Genomic DNA, 17,572 nt, shown 5'->3' on the forward strand with positions numbered 1-17,572 from the left:
TAGGATGCTCAGATTCTCCGTCTGTCTTGAATAGTTTTATCATCTGGTAAATCTGGTAGGAGTGACCTGCTATTGGAGGTATTCATGTTATTGTGGAGAATTGAGAGAATGGGTGTAGTATTCTCTCAATACTATACGCTGCAACTCCCCAACGGGCTCGGGAGAGGCGAAGGTCGCCAAGCTGCACTTCTTCACACTCGCTCGCTTAACCCGGAAGCTGCACCAATGTGTCAGAGGAAACACCGTTCAACTGATGACCGAAGTCAGCCTACAGGCTGACTCCTTGTGGCAGGCCTGGGGTCGGCCTGCAGGCGCCCTGGGGTCGGCCTGCAGGCGCTCGGCCTGCCACAAGGAGTCAGCCTGCAGGCGCCCGGCCTGCCACAAGGAGTCAGCCTACAGGCGCCCAGCCTGCCACAAGGAGTCAGCCTACAGGCGCCCAGCCTGCCACAAGGAGTCAGCCTGCAGGCGCCCGGCCTGCCACAAGGAGTCAGCCTGCAGGCGCCCGGCCTGCCACAAGGAGTCTGCCTACAGGCGCCCAGCCTGCCACAAGGAGTCAGCCTGCAGGCGCCCGGCCCGCCACAAGGAGTCTCTAGAGCACGATGAGCCAACTATAGCCCCCCATGGCCTGGGATCGAACCCCAGGCTGTAGTAACGCCGCAACACTGCGATGCAGTGCCTCCCAGCACATTTGGGTGTGTAAGGGAATGTAATGTCGACCAGTTAGCCAAAATAGTTTTGAAATAAGATATCATTGATATTAATGTTCCACTGGGTAGAGATGAGGCCAAATGTAGGATCAGAGCCATTTTGATAGATGTGTGTCAGAAGATATGGGACTCTGAGCCCAAGGGACGGTGTTTATATGCCCTCTACAGAAAGGTCAGTGGACCAAGGTTCAAAGGTCAGATTAGGAAGGAAGAGGTGGTGATTTTGTGTTTAGGACATTGTACATTGAACTCATCATTACATCTGGTTGGCAGCATGTGAATGGTTTGTGGGGTAGGCCGTCATTGTAAATAAGAATTTGTTCTTAACTGACTTGCCTAGTTAAATAAAGTTTAAATAAAAAATATATATTTTGAACAAGATTCCAGCTGGTTGTAAACTCCTTGTATTGCCTGCCTTCTCACTCCTGTACAATAGGTGGCGCTAATACACCGGGTAGTTTAGTCATGCAGAAGAATCATACCCGGAAGTACGGTGATGCAGTAACGCAGACAGTCGGCTTATTTACCTTTCTTCAAAACAGTCTAGCTAGCTAGTTACTGTTAAAATGGCAACATATAGGATTTCTGCATGTATTTGCCTTCGTTAAGATGGCTGGTTTCAAATCGTTTCACGACCAGTAAATTGTTCAACTGACGTGAGTGACCTCCAGCTGATGTGAACGCAAAAGAACAACAATCAGTAACATGTCGGCAGAATTCACTCTTCCCGGTTCTGACCGACCAATAATGGATGAGGTAAGACACGGGAGGGACGAATGCCCGTTAGCTAGCCAGCCAAATCTAATAACATTGTCCTAGCCCGAATGCCTCACATGACATGAATGGTACAAGCTTTGTCTCAAATCGGGTTGTGAACACTCCATTGCTGTAATTGCAAGACGATGCGTAATAGAGTTGCAGTAATAGCACAGACCGGTTATATACCAGGTCCGTTTATGCCCAGTCGTCTGAAAACCGATTTGATTGTAGTTGTTCATGTTACAAAGTATCAAGCTGGCGTTTTTTTTACTGCTGCTGTTCAGTCAGTCCGTAGTCGCAACTTTTTGAGACAAGGCCAGTCTGATCTGGGTGGGTCTTTTGAGACAAGGCCAGTCTGATCTGGGTGGGTCTTTTGAGACAAGGCCAGTCTGATCTGGGGGGGGTCTTTTGAGGTAAGGCCAGTCTTATCTGGGGGCGTCTTTTGAGACAAGGCCAGTCTGATCTGGGGGGTCTTTTGAGGCAAGGCCAGTCTGATCTGGGGGAGTCTTTTGAGGCAAGGCCAGTCTGATCTGGGGGGGTCTTTTGAGGCAAGGCCAGTCTGATCTGGGGGGGGTCTTTTGAGGTAAGGCCAGTCTTATCTGGGGGCGTCTTTTGAGACAAGGCCAGTCTGATCTGGGGGGGTCTTTTGAGGCAAGGCCAGTCTGATCTGGGGGGGGGGTCTTTTGAGGCAAGGCCAGTCTGATCTGGGGGGTCTTTTGAGGCAAGGCCAGTCTGATCTGGGTGGGTGCAGTCATTTGTTCCTACCAAGCACTACCACAAACACACTGATCTAGGATCAGTTTTGGCTTATTACCTGGACAGGGAGGGTCTGAGGTCAGCATTCCTACTGGTAGATGCTTTGTGAAATACAGGCCCTGATTCTCTGATCAAAGTATTGGACACTCATATGGGCTACCACAACAACACTCATATAGTCTACCACAGCAACACTCATATAGTCTACCACAGCAACACTCATATAGTCTACCACAGCAACACTCATATAGTCTACCACAGCAACACTCATATAGTCTACCACAGCAACACTCATATAGTCTACCACAACAACACTCATATAGTCTACCACAGCAACACTCATATAGTCTACCACAGCAACACTCATATAGTCTACCACAGCAACACTCATATAGTCTACCACAGCAACACTCATATAGTCTACCGCAACAACACACATATAGTCTACCACAGCAACACTCATATAGTCTACCACAGCAACACTCATATAGTCTACCACAGCAACACTCATATAGTCTACCACAGCAACACTCATATAGTCTACCACAGCAACACTCATATAGTCTACCACAGCAACACTCATATAGTCTACCGCAACAACACTCATATAGTCTACCACAGCAACACTCATATAGTCTACCACAGCAACACTCATATAGTCTACCACAGCAACACTCATATAGTCTACCACAGCAACACTCATATAGTCTACCACAGCAACACTCATATAGTCTACCACAACAACACTCATATAGTCTACCACAGCAACACTCATATAGTCTACCACAACAACACTCATATAGTCTACCACAGCAACACTCATATAGTCTACCACAACAACACTCATATAGTCTACCACAGCAACACTCATATAGTCTACCACAGCAACACTCATATAGTCTACCACAGCAACACTCATATAGTCTACCGCAGCAACACTCATATAGTCTACCACAGCAACACTCATATAGTCTACCACAGCAACACTCATATAGTCTACCACAGCAACACTCATATAGTCTACCACAGCAACACTCATATAGTCTACCGCAACAACACTCATATAGTCTACCACAGCAACACTCATATAGTCTACCACAGCAACACTCATATAGTCTACCACAGCAACACTCATATAGTCTACCACAGCAACACTCATATAGTCTACCACAGCAACACTCATATAGTCTACCACAGCAACACTCATATAGTCTACCACAGCAACACTCATATAGTCTACCGCAGCAACACTCATATAGTCTACCGCAACACTCATATAGTCTACCACAGCAACACTCATATAGTCTACCACAACAACACTCATATAGTCTACCACAGCAACACTCATATAGTCTACCACAGCAACACTCATATAGTCTACCACAGCAACACTCATATAGTCTACCACAGCAACACTCATATAGTCTACCGCAACAACACTCATATAGTCTACCGCAACAACACTCATATAGTCTACCGCAACAACACTCATATAGTCTACCGCAACAACACTCAGTCTACCGCAACAACACACTCATATAGTCTACCGCAACAACACACTCGTATAGTCTACCACAACAACACACTCATAGTCTACCACAACAACACACTCATAGTCTACCACAACAACACACTCATAGTCTACCACAACAACACACTCATATAGTCTACCACAACAACACACTCGTATAGTCTACCACAACAACACACTCATATAGTCTACCACAACAACACACTCATATAGTCTACCACAACAACACACTCATATAATCTACCACAACAACACACTCATATAGTCTACCACAACAACACTCGTATAGTCTACCACAACAACACTCGTATAGTCTACCACAACAACACTCGTATAGTCTACCACAACAACACTCGTATAGTCTACCACAACAACACTCGTATAGTCTATCACAACAAAACAATTGTTCCCCTCTCCAGAACTAGTCAAGGCTGCCTTCTGCCCTTCATCCTCTTTTAGGATGATGTTAACAACCAGCCCAGCCCGTCCCCATCCCACAGCCCCCCTGCATCAGGAGAAGCTGATCAAGAGGACCAAACAGAACCAACCAAAACCTTTTCTCACGGTTGTCTGGACTGTGGGAAAGAGTTTTCCCGCCCATGTGACCTGGTGAGTTTGACATATACACACAGTACATGAAACATGGCAGGACAACACTATGAAGTGGCTGTAAGTCAATGACCTACCCCTGTCAGGACAACACTATGAAGTGGCTGTAAGTCAATGACCTACCCCTGTCAGGACAACACTATGAAGTGGCTGTAAGTCAATGACCTACCCCTGTCAGCACAACACTATGAAGTGGCTGTAAGTCAATGACCTACCCCTGTCAGGACAACACTATGAAGTGGCTGTAAGTCAATGACCTACCCCTGTCAGGACAACACTATGAAGTGGCTGTAAGTCAATGACCTACCCCTGTCAGGACAACACAATGAAGTGGCTGTAAGTCAATGACCTACCCCTGTCAGGACAACACTATGAAGTGGCTGTAAGTCAATGACCTACCCCTGTCAGGACAACACAATGAAGTGGCTGTAAGTCAATGACCTACCCCTGTCAGGACAACACAATGAAGTGGCTGTAGGTCAATGACTTACAGACTTACAGTCAATGACCTACCCCTGTCAGGACAACACAGTGAAGTGGCTGTAAGTCAATGACCTACCCCTGTCAGGACAACACAATGAAGTGGCTGTAAGTCAATGACCTACCCCTGTCAGGACAACACTATGAAGTGGCTGTAAGTCAATGACCTACCCCTGTCAGGACAACACAGTGAAGTGGCTGTAAGTCAATGACCTACCCCTGTCAGGACAACACTATGAAGTGGCTGTAAGTTAATGACCTACCCCTGTCAGGACAACACAGTGAAGTGGCTGTAAGTCAATGACCTACCCCTGTCAGGACAACACTATGAAGTGGCTGTAAGTCAATGACCTACCCCTGTCAGGACAACACAATGAAGTGGCTGTAAGTCAATGACCTACCCCTGTCAGGACAACACAATGAAGTGGCTGTAAGTCAATGACCTACCCCTGTCAGGACAACACAGTGAAGTGGCTGTAAGTCAATGACCTACCCCTGTCAGGATAACACAAAACAACTAATTAATAACTTATTTCCATTGTGTTCCATAAGGTGAGACACCAGAGAGTACACACAGGGGAGAAGCCCTACCCCTGTCCTGACTGTGGCAAGAGGTTCGCCCACTCAGGAGGCCTCCGAGAACACGAGAGGATACACTCCGGAGAGAAGCCTCACACCTGCACTGTGTGTGGGAAGAGCTTCACCCAGAAGGGAAGTCTTAGAGTTCACCTACGGACACACACGGGGGAGAGACCTTATTCTTGCGCCGTCTGTGGCAAGAGTTACACCCAAAATGAATTTTTGAAAGTGCACCAGCGAACACACACGGGAGAGAGGCCCTACTCCTGTTCTGTGTGTGGCAAGGGCTTTGCTCAGATAGGAAACCTGAAGAAACACCAGAGGATTCACACCGGGGAGAAGCCTTACCAGTGCCTGGAGTGTGGCGCCAGTTTCACCCAGAAGGACAGCCTGAAGATGCATCAGAGGTCATTTATTTCATTCTTGTTTTCATTTGATCTCCTTGTTGTTTTACCGTAAAGTCTGTTTCCAAGTTTTAAATGCACTTTGAATAAAGAACGATTTGATTTTAGGTCTCACACGGGAGAGAAACCCTGCGTCTGCCCCGAGTGCGGGAAGGGTTTCCGCGACAACGGGCACCTGAAAGTCCACTTGAGAGTGCATACAGGTGAGGTTGATTTTAACGATCGAAGGACATCAGTGTCTCAAAACTCTCGAGTTGTCCACAATGTGGTTATTTTAATAAAACCTGAATCTTTATGCAGCTATTGACAACATACATTACAGCATTGTCATTTGTCTGGGATACGCATGGTAAAACAACGTCCAATGAAATGGTTACTTCCAGGTTCCTTTTCAACAACAATAAGAAATAATATACGAACAAAGTAAATGGCTCATTATTGTGGAGTGACACTGTCTGTCTTTCCCACCCACCCGTCTGTCCACCCATCCATCAGGGGAGAAGCCGTACTCCTGCCCCGACTGTGGGAGACGGTTCAGCCAGGCAGACGTCCTGAAGCGACACCAGATGGTGCACACAGGGGAGAAGCCGTACTTCTGCGCCCTGTGTGGGAGGAGGTTCGCCCAGCCTGCCACTCTGAAGTACCACCTCCGGACTCACGCAAGAGAGAACCAGACAGGAGGTGAGTTCAACAACACTGGCCTGTCGGCCACTTCACTGCCTTCTGAGACTGTCGGCCACTTCACTGCCTTCTGAGAATGTCGGCCACTTCACTGCCTTCTGACACTGTCGGCCACTTCACTGCCTTCTGAGACTGTCGGCCACTTCACTGCCTTCTGAGACTGTCGGCCACTTCACTGCCTTCTGAGACTGTCGGCCACTTCACTGCCTTCTGACACTGTCGGCCACTTCACTGCCTTCTGACACTGCCGGCCACTTCACTGCCTTCTGAGACTGTCGGCCACTTCACTGCCTTCTGACACTGTCGGCCACTTCGCTGCCTTCTGAGACTGTCGGCCACTTCACTGCCTTCTGAGACTGTCGGCCACTTCACTGCCTTCTGAGACTGTCGGCCACTTCACTGCCTTCTGAGACTGTCGGCCACTTCACTGCCTTCTCGGCCTGTCGGCCACTTCACTGCCTTCTCGGCCTGTCGGCCACTTCAAAGCCTTCTGACACTCTGCCACTTCACTGCCATTCTCGGCCATGTCGGCCACTTCACTGCCTTCTGAGACTGTTGGCCACTTCACTGCCTTCTCGGCCTGTCGGCCACTTCACTGCCTTCTGAGACTGTCGGCCACTTCACTGCCTTCTGACACTGTCGGCCACTTCACTTCCTTCTGAGACTGTCGGCCACTTCACTGCCTTCTGAGACTGTCGGCCACTTCACTGCCTTCTGAGAATGTCGGCCACTTCACTGCCTTCTGAGAATGTCGGCCACTTCACTGCCTTCTGAGAATGTCGGCCACTTCACTGCCTTCTGAGAATGTCGGCCACTTCACTGCCTTCTGAGACTGTCGACCACTTCACTGCCTTCTGACACTGTCGGCCACTTCACTGCCTTCTGAGACTGTCGGCCACTTCACTGCCTTCTGACACTGTCGGCCACTTCACTTCACTGCCTTCTGACACTGTCGGCCACTTCACTGCCTTCTGACACTGTCGGCCACTTCACTGCCTTCTGAGACTGTCGGCCACTTCACTGCCTTCTGAGACTGTCGGCCACTTCACTGCCTTCTGACACTGTCGGCCACTTCACTGCCTTCTGACACTGTCGGCCACTTCACTGCCTTCTGACACTGTCGGCCACTTCACTGCCTTCTGACACTGTCGGCCACTTCACTGCCTTCTGAGACTGTCGGCCACTTCACTGCCTTCTCGGCCTGTCGGCCACTTCACTGCCTTCTGAGACTGTCGGCCACTTCACTGCCTTCTGAGACTGTCGGCCACTTCACTGCCTTCTGACACTGTCGGCCACTTCACTGCCTTCTGACACTGTCGGCCACTTCACTGCCTTCTGACACTGTCGGCCACTTCACTGCCTTCTGACACTGTCGGCCACTTCACTGCCTTCTGACACTGTCGGCCACTTCACTGCCTTCTGACACTGTCGGCCACTTCACTGCCTTCTGACACTGTCGGCCACTTCACTGCCTTCTCGGCCTGTCGGCCACTTCACTGCCTTCTCGGCCTGTCGGCCACTTCACTGCCTTCTCGGCCTGTCGGCCACTTCACAGCCTTCTGAGACTCTGCCACTTCACTGCCTTCTGAGACTGTCGGCCACTTCACTGCCTTCTCGGCCTGTCGGCCACTTCACTGCCTTCTGAGACTGTCGGCCACTTCACTGCCTTCTGAGACTGTCGGCCACTTCACTGCCTTCTGAGACTGTCGGCCACTTCACTGCCTTCTGACACTGTCGGCCACTTCACTGCCTTCTCGGCTTGTCGGCCACTTCACTGCCTTCTGAGACTGTCGGCCACTTCACTGCCTTCTGAGACTGTCGGCCACTTCACTGCCTTCTGACACTGTCGGCCACTTCACTGCCTTCTGACACTGTCGGCCACTTCACTGCCTTCTGACACTGTCGGCCACTTCACTGCCTTCTGAGACTGTCGGCCACTTCACTGCCTTCTGACACTGTCGGCCACTTCACTGCCTTCTCGGCTTGTCGGCCACTTCACTGCCTTCTGAGACTGTCGGCCACTTCACTGCCTTCTGAGACTGTCGGCCACTTCACTGCCTTCTGACACTGTCGGCCACTTCACTGCCTTCTGACACTGTCGGCCACTTCACTGCCTTCTGACACTGTCGGCCACTTCACTGCCTTCTGAGACTGTCGGCCACTTCACTGCCTTCTGAGAATGTCGGCCACTTCACTGCCTTCTGAGAATGTCGGCCACTTCACTGCCTTCTGAGAATGTCGGCCACTTCACTGCCTTCTGAGACTGTCGGCCACTTCACTGCCTTCTGAGACTGTCGACCACTTCACTGCCTTCTGACACTGTCGGCCACTTCACTGCCTTCTGAGACTGTCGGCCACTTCACTGCCTTCTGACACTGTCGGCCACTTCACTTCACTGCCTTCTGACACTGTCGGCCACTTCACTGCCTTCTGACACTGTCGGCCACTTCGCTGCCTTCTGAGACTGTCGGCCACTTCGCTGCCTTCTGAGACTGTCGGCCACTTCGCTGCCTTCTGAGACTGTCGGCCACTTCGCTGCCTTCTGAGACTGTCGGCCACTTCGCTGCCTTCTGAGACTGTCGGCCACTTCACTGCCTTCGGAGACTGTCGGCCACTTCACTGCCTTCTGAGACTGTCGGCCACTTCACTGCCTTCTGACACTGTCGGCCACTTCACTGCCTTCTGACACTGTCGGCCACTTCACTGCCTTCTGACACTGTCGGCCACTTCACTGCCTTCTGACACTGTCGGCCACTTCACTGCCTTCTGACACTGTCGGCCACTTCACTGCCTTCTGACACTGTCGGCCACTTCACTGCCTTCTGAGACTGTTGGCCACTTCACTGCCTTCTCGGCCTGTCGGCCACTTCACTGCCTTCTGAGACTGTCGGCCACTTCACTGCCTTCTGAGACTGTCGGCCACTTCACTGCCTTCTGACACTGTCGGCCACTTCACTGCCTTCTGACACTGTCGGCCACTTCACTGCCTTCTGACACTGTCGGCCACTTCACTGCCTTCTGACACTGTCGGCCACTTCACTGCCTTCTGACACTGTCGGCCACTTCACTGCCTTCTGACACTGTCGGCCACTTCACTGCCTTCTCGGCCTGTCGGCCACTTCACTGCCTTCTCGGCCTGTCGGCCACTTCACAGCCTTCTGAGACTCTGCCACTTCACTGCCTTCTGAGACTGTCGGCCACTTCACTGCCTTCTCGGCCTGTCGGCCACTTCACTGCCTTCTGAGACTGTCGGCCACTTCACTGCCTTCTGAGACTGTCGGCCACTTCACTGCCTTCTGACACTGTCGGCCACTTCACTGCCTTCTGACACTGTCGGCCACTTCACTGCCTTCTGACACTGTCGGCCACTTCACTGCCTTCTGAGAATGTCGGCCACTTCACTGCCTTCTGACACTGTCGGCCACTTCACTGCCTTCTGAGACTGTCGACCACTTCACTGCCTTCTGACACTGTCGGCCACTTCACTGCCTTCTGAGACTGTCGGCCACTTCACTGCCTTCTGACACTGTCGGCCACTTCACTGCCTTCTGACACTGTCGGCCACTTCACTGCCTTCTGAGACTGTCGACCACTTCACTGCCTTCTGAGACTGTCGGCCACTTCACTGCCTTCTGAGAATGTCGGCCACTTCACTGCCTTCTGAGAATGTCGGCCACTTCACTGCCTTCTGAGAATGTCGGCCACTTCACTGCCTTCTGAGAATGTCGGCCACTTCACTGCCTTCTGAGACTGTCGACCACTTCACTGCCTTCTGACACTGTCGGCCACTTCACTGCCTTCTGAGACTGTCGGCCACTTCACTGCCTTCTGACACTGTCGGCCACTTCACTTCACTGCCTTCTGACACTGTCGGCCACTTCACTGCCTTCTGACACTGTCGGCCACTTCACTGCCTTCTGAGACTGTCGGCCACTTCACTGCCTTCTGAGACTGTCGGCCACTTCACTGCCTTCTGACACTGTCGGCCACTTCACTGCCTTCTGACACTGTCGGCCACTTCACTGCCTTCTGACACTGTCGGCCACTTCACTGCCTTCTGACACTGTCGGCCACTTCACTGCCTTCTGAGACTGTCGGCCACTTCACTGCCTTCTCGGCCTGTCGGCCACTTCACTGCCTTCTGAGACTGTCGGCCACTTCACTGCCTTCTGAGACTGTCGGCCACTTCACTGCCTTCTGACACTGTCGGCCACTTCACTGCCTTCTGACACTGTCGGCCACTTCACTGCCTTCTGACACTGTCGGCCACTTCACTGCCTTCTGACACTGTCGGCCACTTCACTGCCTTCTGACACTGTCGGCCACTTCACTGCCTTCTGACACTGTCGGCCACTTCACTGCCTTCTGACACTGTCGGCCACTTCACTGCCTTCTCGGCCTGTCGGCCACTTCACTGCCTTCTCGGCCTGTCGGCCACTTCACTGCCTTCTCGGCCTGTCGGCCACTTCACAGCCTTCTGAGACTCTGCCACTTCACTGCCTTCTGAGACTGTCGGCCACTTCACTGCCTTCTCGGCCTGTCGGCCACTTCACTGCCTTCTGAGACTGTCGGCCACTTCACTGCCTTCTGAGACTGTCGGCCACTTCACTGCCTTCTGAGACTGTCGGCCACTTCACTGCCTTCTGACACTGTCGGCCACTTCACTGCCTTCTCGGCTTGTCGGCCACTTCACTGCCTTCTGAGACTGTCGGCCACTTCACTGCCTTCTGAGACTGTCGGCCACTTCACTGCCTTCTGACACTGTCGGCCACTTCACTGCCTTCTGACACTGTCGGCCACTTCACTGCCTTCTGACACTGTCGGCCACTTCACTGCCTTCTGAGACTGTCGGCCACTTCACTGCCTTCTGACACTGTCGGCCACTTCACTGCCTTCTCGGCTTGTCGGCCACTTCACTGCCTTCTGAGACTGTCGGCCACTTCACTGCCTTCTGAGACTGTCGGCCACTTCACTGCCTTCTGACACTGTCGGCCACTTCACTGCCTTCTGACACTGTCGGCCACTTCACTGCCTTCTGACACTGTCGGCCACTTCACTGCCTTCTGAGACTGTCGGCCACTTCACTGCCTTCTGAGAATGTCGGCCACTTCACTGCCTTCTGAGAATGTCGGCCACTTCACTGCCTTCTGAGAATGTCGGCCACTTCACTGCCTTCTGAGAATGTCGGCCACTTCACTGCCTTCTGAGACTGTCGGCCACTTCACTGCCTTCTGAGACTGTCGACCACTTCACTGCCTTCTGACACTGTCGGCCACTTCACTGCCTTCTGAGACTGTCGGCCACTTCACTGCCTTCTGACACTGTCGGCCACTTCACTTCACTGCCTTCTGACACTGTCGGCCACTTCACTGCCTTCTGACACTGTCGGCCACTTCGCTGCCTTCTGAGACTGTCGGCCACTTCGCTGCCTTCTGAGACTGTCGGCCACTTCGCTGCCTTCTGAGACTGTCGGCCACTTCGCTGCCTTCTGAGACTGTCGGCCACTTCGCTGCCTTCTGAGACTGTCGGCCACTTCACTGCCTTCGGAGACTGTCGGCCACTTCACTGCCTTCTGAGACTGTCGGCCACTTCACTGCCTTCTGACACTGTCGGCCACTTCACTGCCTTCTGACACTGTCGGCCACTTCACTGCCTTCTGACACTGTCGGCCACTTCACTGCCTTCTGACACTGTCGGCCACTTCACTGCCTTCTGACACTGTCGGCCACTTCACTGCCTTCTGACACTGTCGGCCACTTCACTGCCTTCTGAGACTGTTGGCCACTTCACTGCCTTCTCGGCCTGTCGGCCACTTCACTGCCTTCTGAGACTGTCGGCCACTTCACTGCCTTCTGAGACTGTCGGCCACTTCACTGCCTTCTGACACTGTCGGCCACTTCACTGCCTTCTGACACTGTCGGCCACTTCACTGCCTTCTGACACTGTCGGCCACTTCACTGCCTTCTGACACTGTCGGCCACTTCACTGCCTTCTGACACTGTCGGCCACTTCACTGCCTTCTGACACTGTCGGCCACTTCACTGCCTTCTCGGCCTGTCGGCCACTTCACTGCCTTCTCGGCCTGTCGGCCACTTCACAGCCTTCTGAGACTCTGCCACTTCACTGCCTTCTGAGACTGTCGGCCACTTCACTGCCTTCTCGGCCTGTCGGCCACTTCACTGCCTTCTGAGACTGTCGGCCACTTCACTGCCTTCTGAGACTGTCGGCCACTTCACTGCCTTCTGACACTGTCGGCCACTTCACTGCCTTCTGACACTGTCGGCCACTTCACTGCCTTCTGACACTGTCGGCCACTTCACTGCCTTCTGAGAATGTCGGCCACTTCACTGCCTTCTGACACTGTCGGCCACTTCACTGCCTTCTGAGACTGTCGACCACTTCACTGCCTTCTGACACTGTCGGCCACTTCACTGCCTTCTGAGACTGTCGGCCACTTCACTGCCTTCTGACACTGTCGGCCACTTCACTGCCTTCTGACACTGTCGGCCACTTCACTGCCTTCTGACACTGTCGGCCACTTCACTGCCTTCTGACACTGTCGGCCACTTCACTGCCTTCTGACACTGTCGGCCACTTCACTGCCTTCTCGGCCTGTCGGCCACTTCACTGCCTTCTCGGCCTGTCGGCCACTTCACTGCCTTCTCGGCCTGTCGGCCACTTCACTGCCTTCTCGGCCTGTCGGCCACTTCACTGGCTTCTCGGCCTGTCGGCCACTTCACTGGCTTCTCGGCCTGTCGGCCACTTCACTGCCTTCTCGGCCTGTCGGCCACTTCACTGCCGACACAAAACAAACAGAACGCTGTTGCTAGCATTCTAACGTTTACAAACCATTTCCCCAGGGCCTCAATGCTGCCCAGTGTGTGGACAGGACCTCCCTACAGAGCAGGCTCTGAGAAAACACCTACAGGCACACATGGGGGAGGAGCTCGGTCAGAACGGGGGACAGGAAGACGGGGAGGAGGAAGTTGGTGGTCTGATCAATTCTGATGGAGAGGACGTTGGCTGGGACCCTTCTCATCTTAGTAAGTGGAGGCAGGTTATTCGTCCCTATTGGCTCCCTATTCCCTACGTAGTGCACTACTTTACCCTAATATACATCCCTATTGGCTCCCTATTCCCTACGTAGTGCACTACTTTAGACCATTCATCCTTCCATCAAATGATAAACATGAGAGAGTCCTGTCCATGGCTCTGGTAGTCTCATTATAACCCATAATACCAACCGATCTCTACATGAGAGAGTCCTGGTAGTCTCATTATAACCCATAATACCAACCTCTCTCTACAGGAGTCCTGGTAGTCTCATTATAACCCATAATACCAACCTCTCTCTACAGGAGTCCTGGTAGTCTCATTATAACCCATAATACCAACCTCTCTCTACAGGAGTCCTGGTAGTCTCATTATAACCCATAATACCAACCTCTCTCCACAGGAGAGAGTCCAGTCCGTGGCTCCGGTAGTGAAGAAAGTCCTCCTACATCAGACATCAACAAGGTGGGAGAAAATTAGCTTTATACATTTTACTGTAAACTAATGTAATCTATTTCAGGGGCATGTACAAGGGAACCTGATCCTAGATCAGCTCTCCTATTGGACCTGATCTGAACAACATCACATGTACAAGGGAACCTGATCCTAGATCAGCTCTCCTCTTGGACCTGATCTGAACAACATCACATGTACAAGGGGACCTGATCCTAGATCAGCTCTCCTCTTGGACCTGATCTGAACAACATCACATGTACAAGGGAACCTGATCCTAGATCAGCTCTCCTCTTCTCAGATGCTTTATTAACACAGACCCTGATCTTCAGAGGAAATATTACTTCCTGTATTATTGATCACTGTTTTCATTCTAGAATCCGGGTGACCAATCCGGATTCGGATCGTCACCTGACGACAGAAAGGCCTTCAGTCAGACACTGGGTCCTGACGACAGAGAGGCCTTCAGTCAGACACTGGGTCCTGGCGACAGAGAGGCCTTCAGTCAGACACTGGGTCCTGACGACAGAGAAGCCTTCAGTCAGACACTGGGTCCTGACGACAGAGAGGCCTTCAGTCAGACACTGGGTCCTGACGACAGAGGGGCCTTCAGTCAGACACTGGGTCCTGACGACAGAGAGGCCTTCAGTCAGACACTGGGTCCTGACGACAGAGGGGCCTTCAGTCAGACACTGGGTCCTGACGACAGAGAGGCCTTCAGTCAGACACTGGGTCCTGACGACAGAGAGGCCTTCAGTCAGACACTGGGTCCTGACGACAGAGGGGCCTTCAGTCAGACACTGGGTCCTGACGACAGAGGGGCCTTCAGTCAGACACTGGGGATGAACATTAAAGTAGTGGAGGAGGAGGAGCTGGAGGACTTGAGTCAAATTGTTGGGATGACGGTTAAAGAAGAAGAGGAAGAGGTGGAGCTGGAGGACTTGAGTCAAACTGTTGGGGTGACGGTTAAAGAAGAAGAGGATGAGGAAGTCAGCAGATTCATTCAGTCCCCAGTAGAAGAAGTGAACTGGGAGGCTGTTGAACTTGGTAAGTAGAGGGAGGGAGTCTGTTGAACTTAGTAAGTAGAGGGAGGGAGGCTGTTGAACTTGGTAAGTAGAGGGAGGGAGGCTGTTGAACTTGGTAAGTAGAGGGAGGGAGGCTGTTGAACTTGGTAAGTAGAGGGAGGGAGGCTGTTGAACTTGGTAAGTAGAGGGAGGGAGGCTGTTGAACTTGGTAAGTAGAGGGAGGGAGTCTGTTGAACTTGGTAAGTAGAGGGAGGGAGTCTGTTGACTTGGTAAGTAGAGGGAGGGTGGCTGTTGAACTTGGTAAGTAGAGGGAGGGAGGCTGTTGAACTTGGTAAGTAGAGGGAGGGAGGCTGTTGAACTTGGTAAGTAGAGGGAGGGAGGCTGTTGAACTTGGTAAGTAGAGGGAGGGAGGCTGTTGAACTTGGTAAGTAGAGGGAGGGAGGCTGTTGAACTTGGTAAGTAGAGGGAGGGAGGCTGTTGAACTTGGTAAGTAGAGGGAGGGAGGCTGTTGAACTTGGTAAGTAGAGGGAGGGAGTCTGTTGAACTTGGTAAGTAGAGGGAGGGAGGCTGTTGAACTTGGTAAGTAGAGGGAGGGAGGCTGTTGAACTTGGTAAGTAGAGGGAGGGAGTCTGTTGAACTTGGTAAGTAGAGGGAGGGAGTCTGTTGACTTGGTAAGTAGAGGGAGGGTGGCTGTTGAACTTGGTAAGTAGAGGGAGGGAGTCTGTTGAACTTGGTAAGTAGAGGGAGGGAGTCTGTTGACTTGGTAAGTAGGAGGGAGGGAGTCTGTTGACTTGGTAAGTAGAGGGAGGGAGTCTGTTGAACTTAAAGAAACATGAAGTAATCAGGACTTACTATCTCTGTGTCCCAAATGGCATCCTACCCCCTACTTTAGACCAGAGTTCTATGGGGAATAGGGTGCCATACTATCCCCTACTTTAGACCAGAGTTCTATGGGGAATAGGGTGCCATGCTATCCCCTACTTTAGACCAGAGTTCTATGGGGAATAGGGTGCCATCCTACCCCCTACTTTAGACCAGAGTTCTATGGGGAATAGGGTGACATCCCACCCCCTATTTTAGACCAGAGTTCTATGGGGAATAGGGTGCCATCCTACTCCCTACTTTAGACCAGAGTTCAATAGGGAATAGGGTGCCATCCTATCCCCTACTTTAGACCAGAGTTCAATAGGGAATAGGGTGCCATACTATCCCCTACTTTAGACCAGAGCTCAATAGGGAATAGGGTGCCATCCTATCCCCTACTTTAGACCAGAGTTCTATGGGGAATAGGGTGCCATCCTACCCCCTACTTTAGACCAGAGTTCAATGGGGAATAGGGTACCATACTATCCCCTACTTTAGACCGACCAGATTTCTATGGGGAATAGGGTGCCATCCTACCCCCTACTTTAGACCAGAGTTCTATGGGGAATAGGGTGCCATCCTACCCCCTACTTTAGACCAGAGTTCAATAGGGAATAGGGTGCCATCCTATCCCCTACTTTAGACCAGAGTTCTATGGGGAATAGGGTGCCATTCTACCCCCTACTTTAGACCAGAGTTCTATGGGGAATAGGGTGCCATCCTACCCCCTACTTTAGACCAGAGTTCTATGGGGAATAGGGTGCCATCCTAACCCCTACTTTAGACCAGAGTTCTATGGGGAATAGGGTGCCATCCTACCCCATACTTTAGACCAGAGTTCTATGGGGAATAGGGTGCCATCCTACCCCCTACTTTAGACCAGAGTTCAATAGGGAATAGGGTGCCATCCTACCCCCTACTTTAGACCAGAGTTCTATGGGGAATAGGGTGCCATCCTACCCCCTACTTTAGACCAGAGTTCAATAGGGAATAGGGTGCCATCTGGGTAACATCTCATATCTTAAAGGTTGTGTATTTCCCATATTGTGTTCTATATGTAACCTGTACTTACTGTTCCCATAGGAGAGAGTCCTAACCACTGCTCAGACCGTGATGAGAGACCTCCCCAGCAGGAGAATCACACAGCTAAACACCATCATCACCACACAGAGAACACAAGCCACACTCCTGCTCCGACTCTATTTGAAGGACCTGATCAAAGCCATTGATTAGGAAATAATTAGGTTCATGATATAATTTAGTTACTGTACCCTATTACAGATATCGATGTTTAATTAATTGCCTTTGATTTAATAAATCATGGTTGCAACAACCTGGTTCTCCGATCTATCAATCATTAGAAACTGGGTGGTTTGAGCCCTGAATACTGATTGGCTGACAGGAGTGGTATATCAGACCGTATACCACGGGTATGACAAAACATGTATTTTTACTGCCTCAATTACATTGGTAACCAGTTTATAATAGCAATAAGGCACCTTGGGGGTTGTGGTGTATGGCCAATATACCACAGCTAATAACTATATACTACAGTATTTAACCGATATACCACAGCTAATAACTATATACTACAGTATTTAACTGATATACCACAGCTAATAACTATATACTACAGTATTTAACCGATATACCACAGCTAATAACTATATA

The 17,572-nt window shown here is 51.3% G+C and overlaps 1 protein-coding gene across 1 annotated transcript; it reads left to right on the forward strand.

Moving 5' to 3' along the window:
* The first annotated feature begins 1,146 nt into the window (after positions 1–1,146).
* Positions 1,147–17,234, forward strand: LOC109881948 (zinc finger protein 84). The gene is made up of 9 exons (XM_031821704.1): positions 1,147–1,463; positions 4,213–4,362; positions 5,395–5,828; positions 5,934–6,028; positions 6,321–6,506; positions 13,367–13,549; positions 13,963–14,024; positions 14,390–15,059; positions 16,985–17,234. Exons 1-9 carry the CDS (start codon positions 1,413–1,415, stop codon positions 17,128–17,130), a joined length of 1,977 nt encoding a protein of 658 aa, XP_031677564.1. The 5' UTR covers positions 1,147–1,412; the 3' UTR covers positions 17,131–17,234.
* Positions 17,235–17,572: the final 338 nt, after the last annotated feature.

The sequence above is a fragment of the Oncorhynchus kisutch genome, unplaced genomic scaffold (assembly GCF_002021735.2).
Source record: "Oncorhynchus kisutch isolate 150728-3 unplaced genomic scaffold, Okis_V2 scaffold4011, whole genome shotgun sequence".
In the NCBI taxonomy this organism is placed as follows: domain Eukaryota; kingdom Metazoa; phylum Chordata; class Actinopteri; order Salmoniformes; family Salmonidae; genus Oncorhynchus; species Oncorhynchus kisutch.

Bases quoted from the DNA above. Each gene is read 5' to 3' on its own strand.
- LOC109881948 (XM_031821704.1), top strand. From the start codon at position 1,413: ATGTCGGCAGAATTCACTCTTCCCGGTTCTGACCGACCAATAATGGAT. The intron at 1,464-4,212 runs GTAAGACACGGG...ATCCTCTTTTAG, and splicing joins ACCGACCAATAATGGATGAG to GATGATGTTAACAACCAGCC. The intron at 4,363-5,394 runs GTGAGTTTGACA...GTGTTCCATAAG, and splicing joins TTTCCCGCCCATGTGACCTG to GTGAGACACCAGAGAGTACA.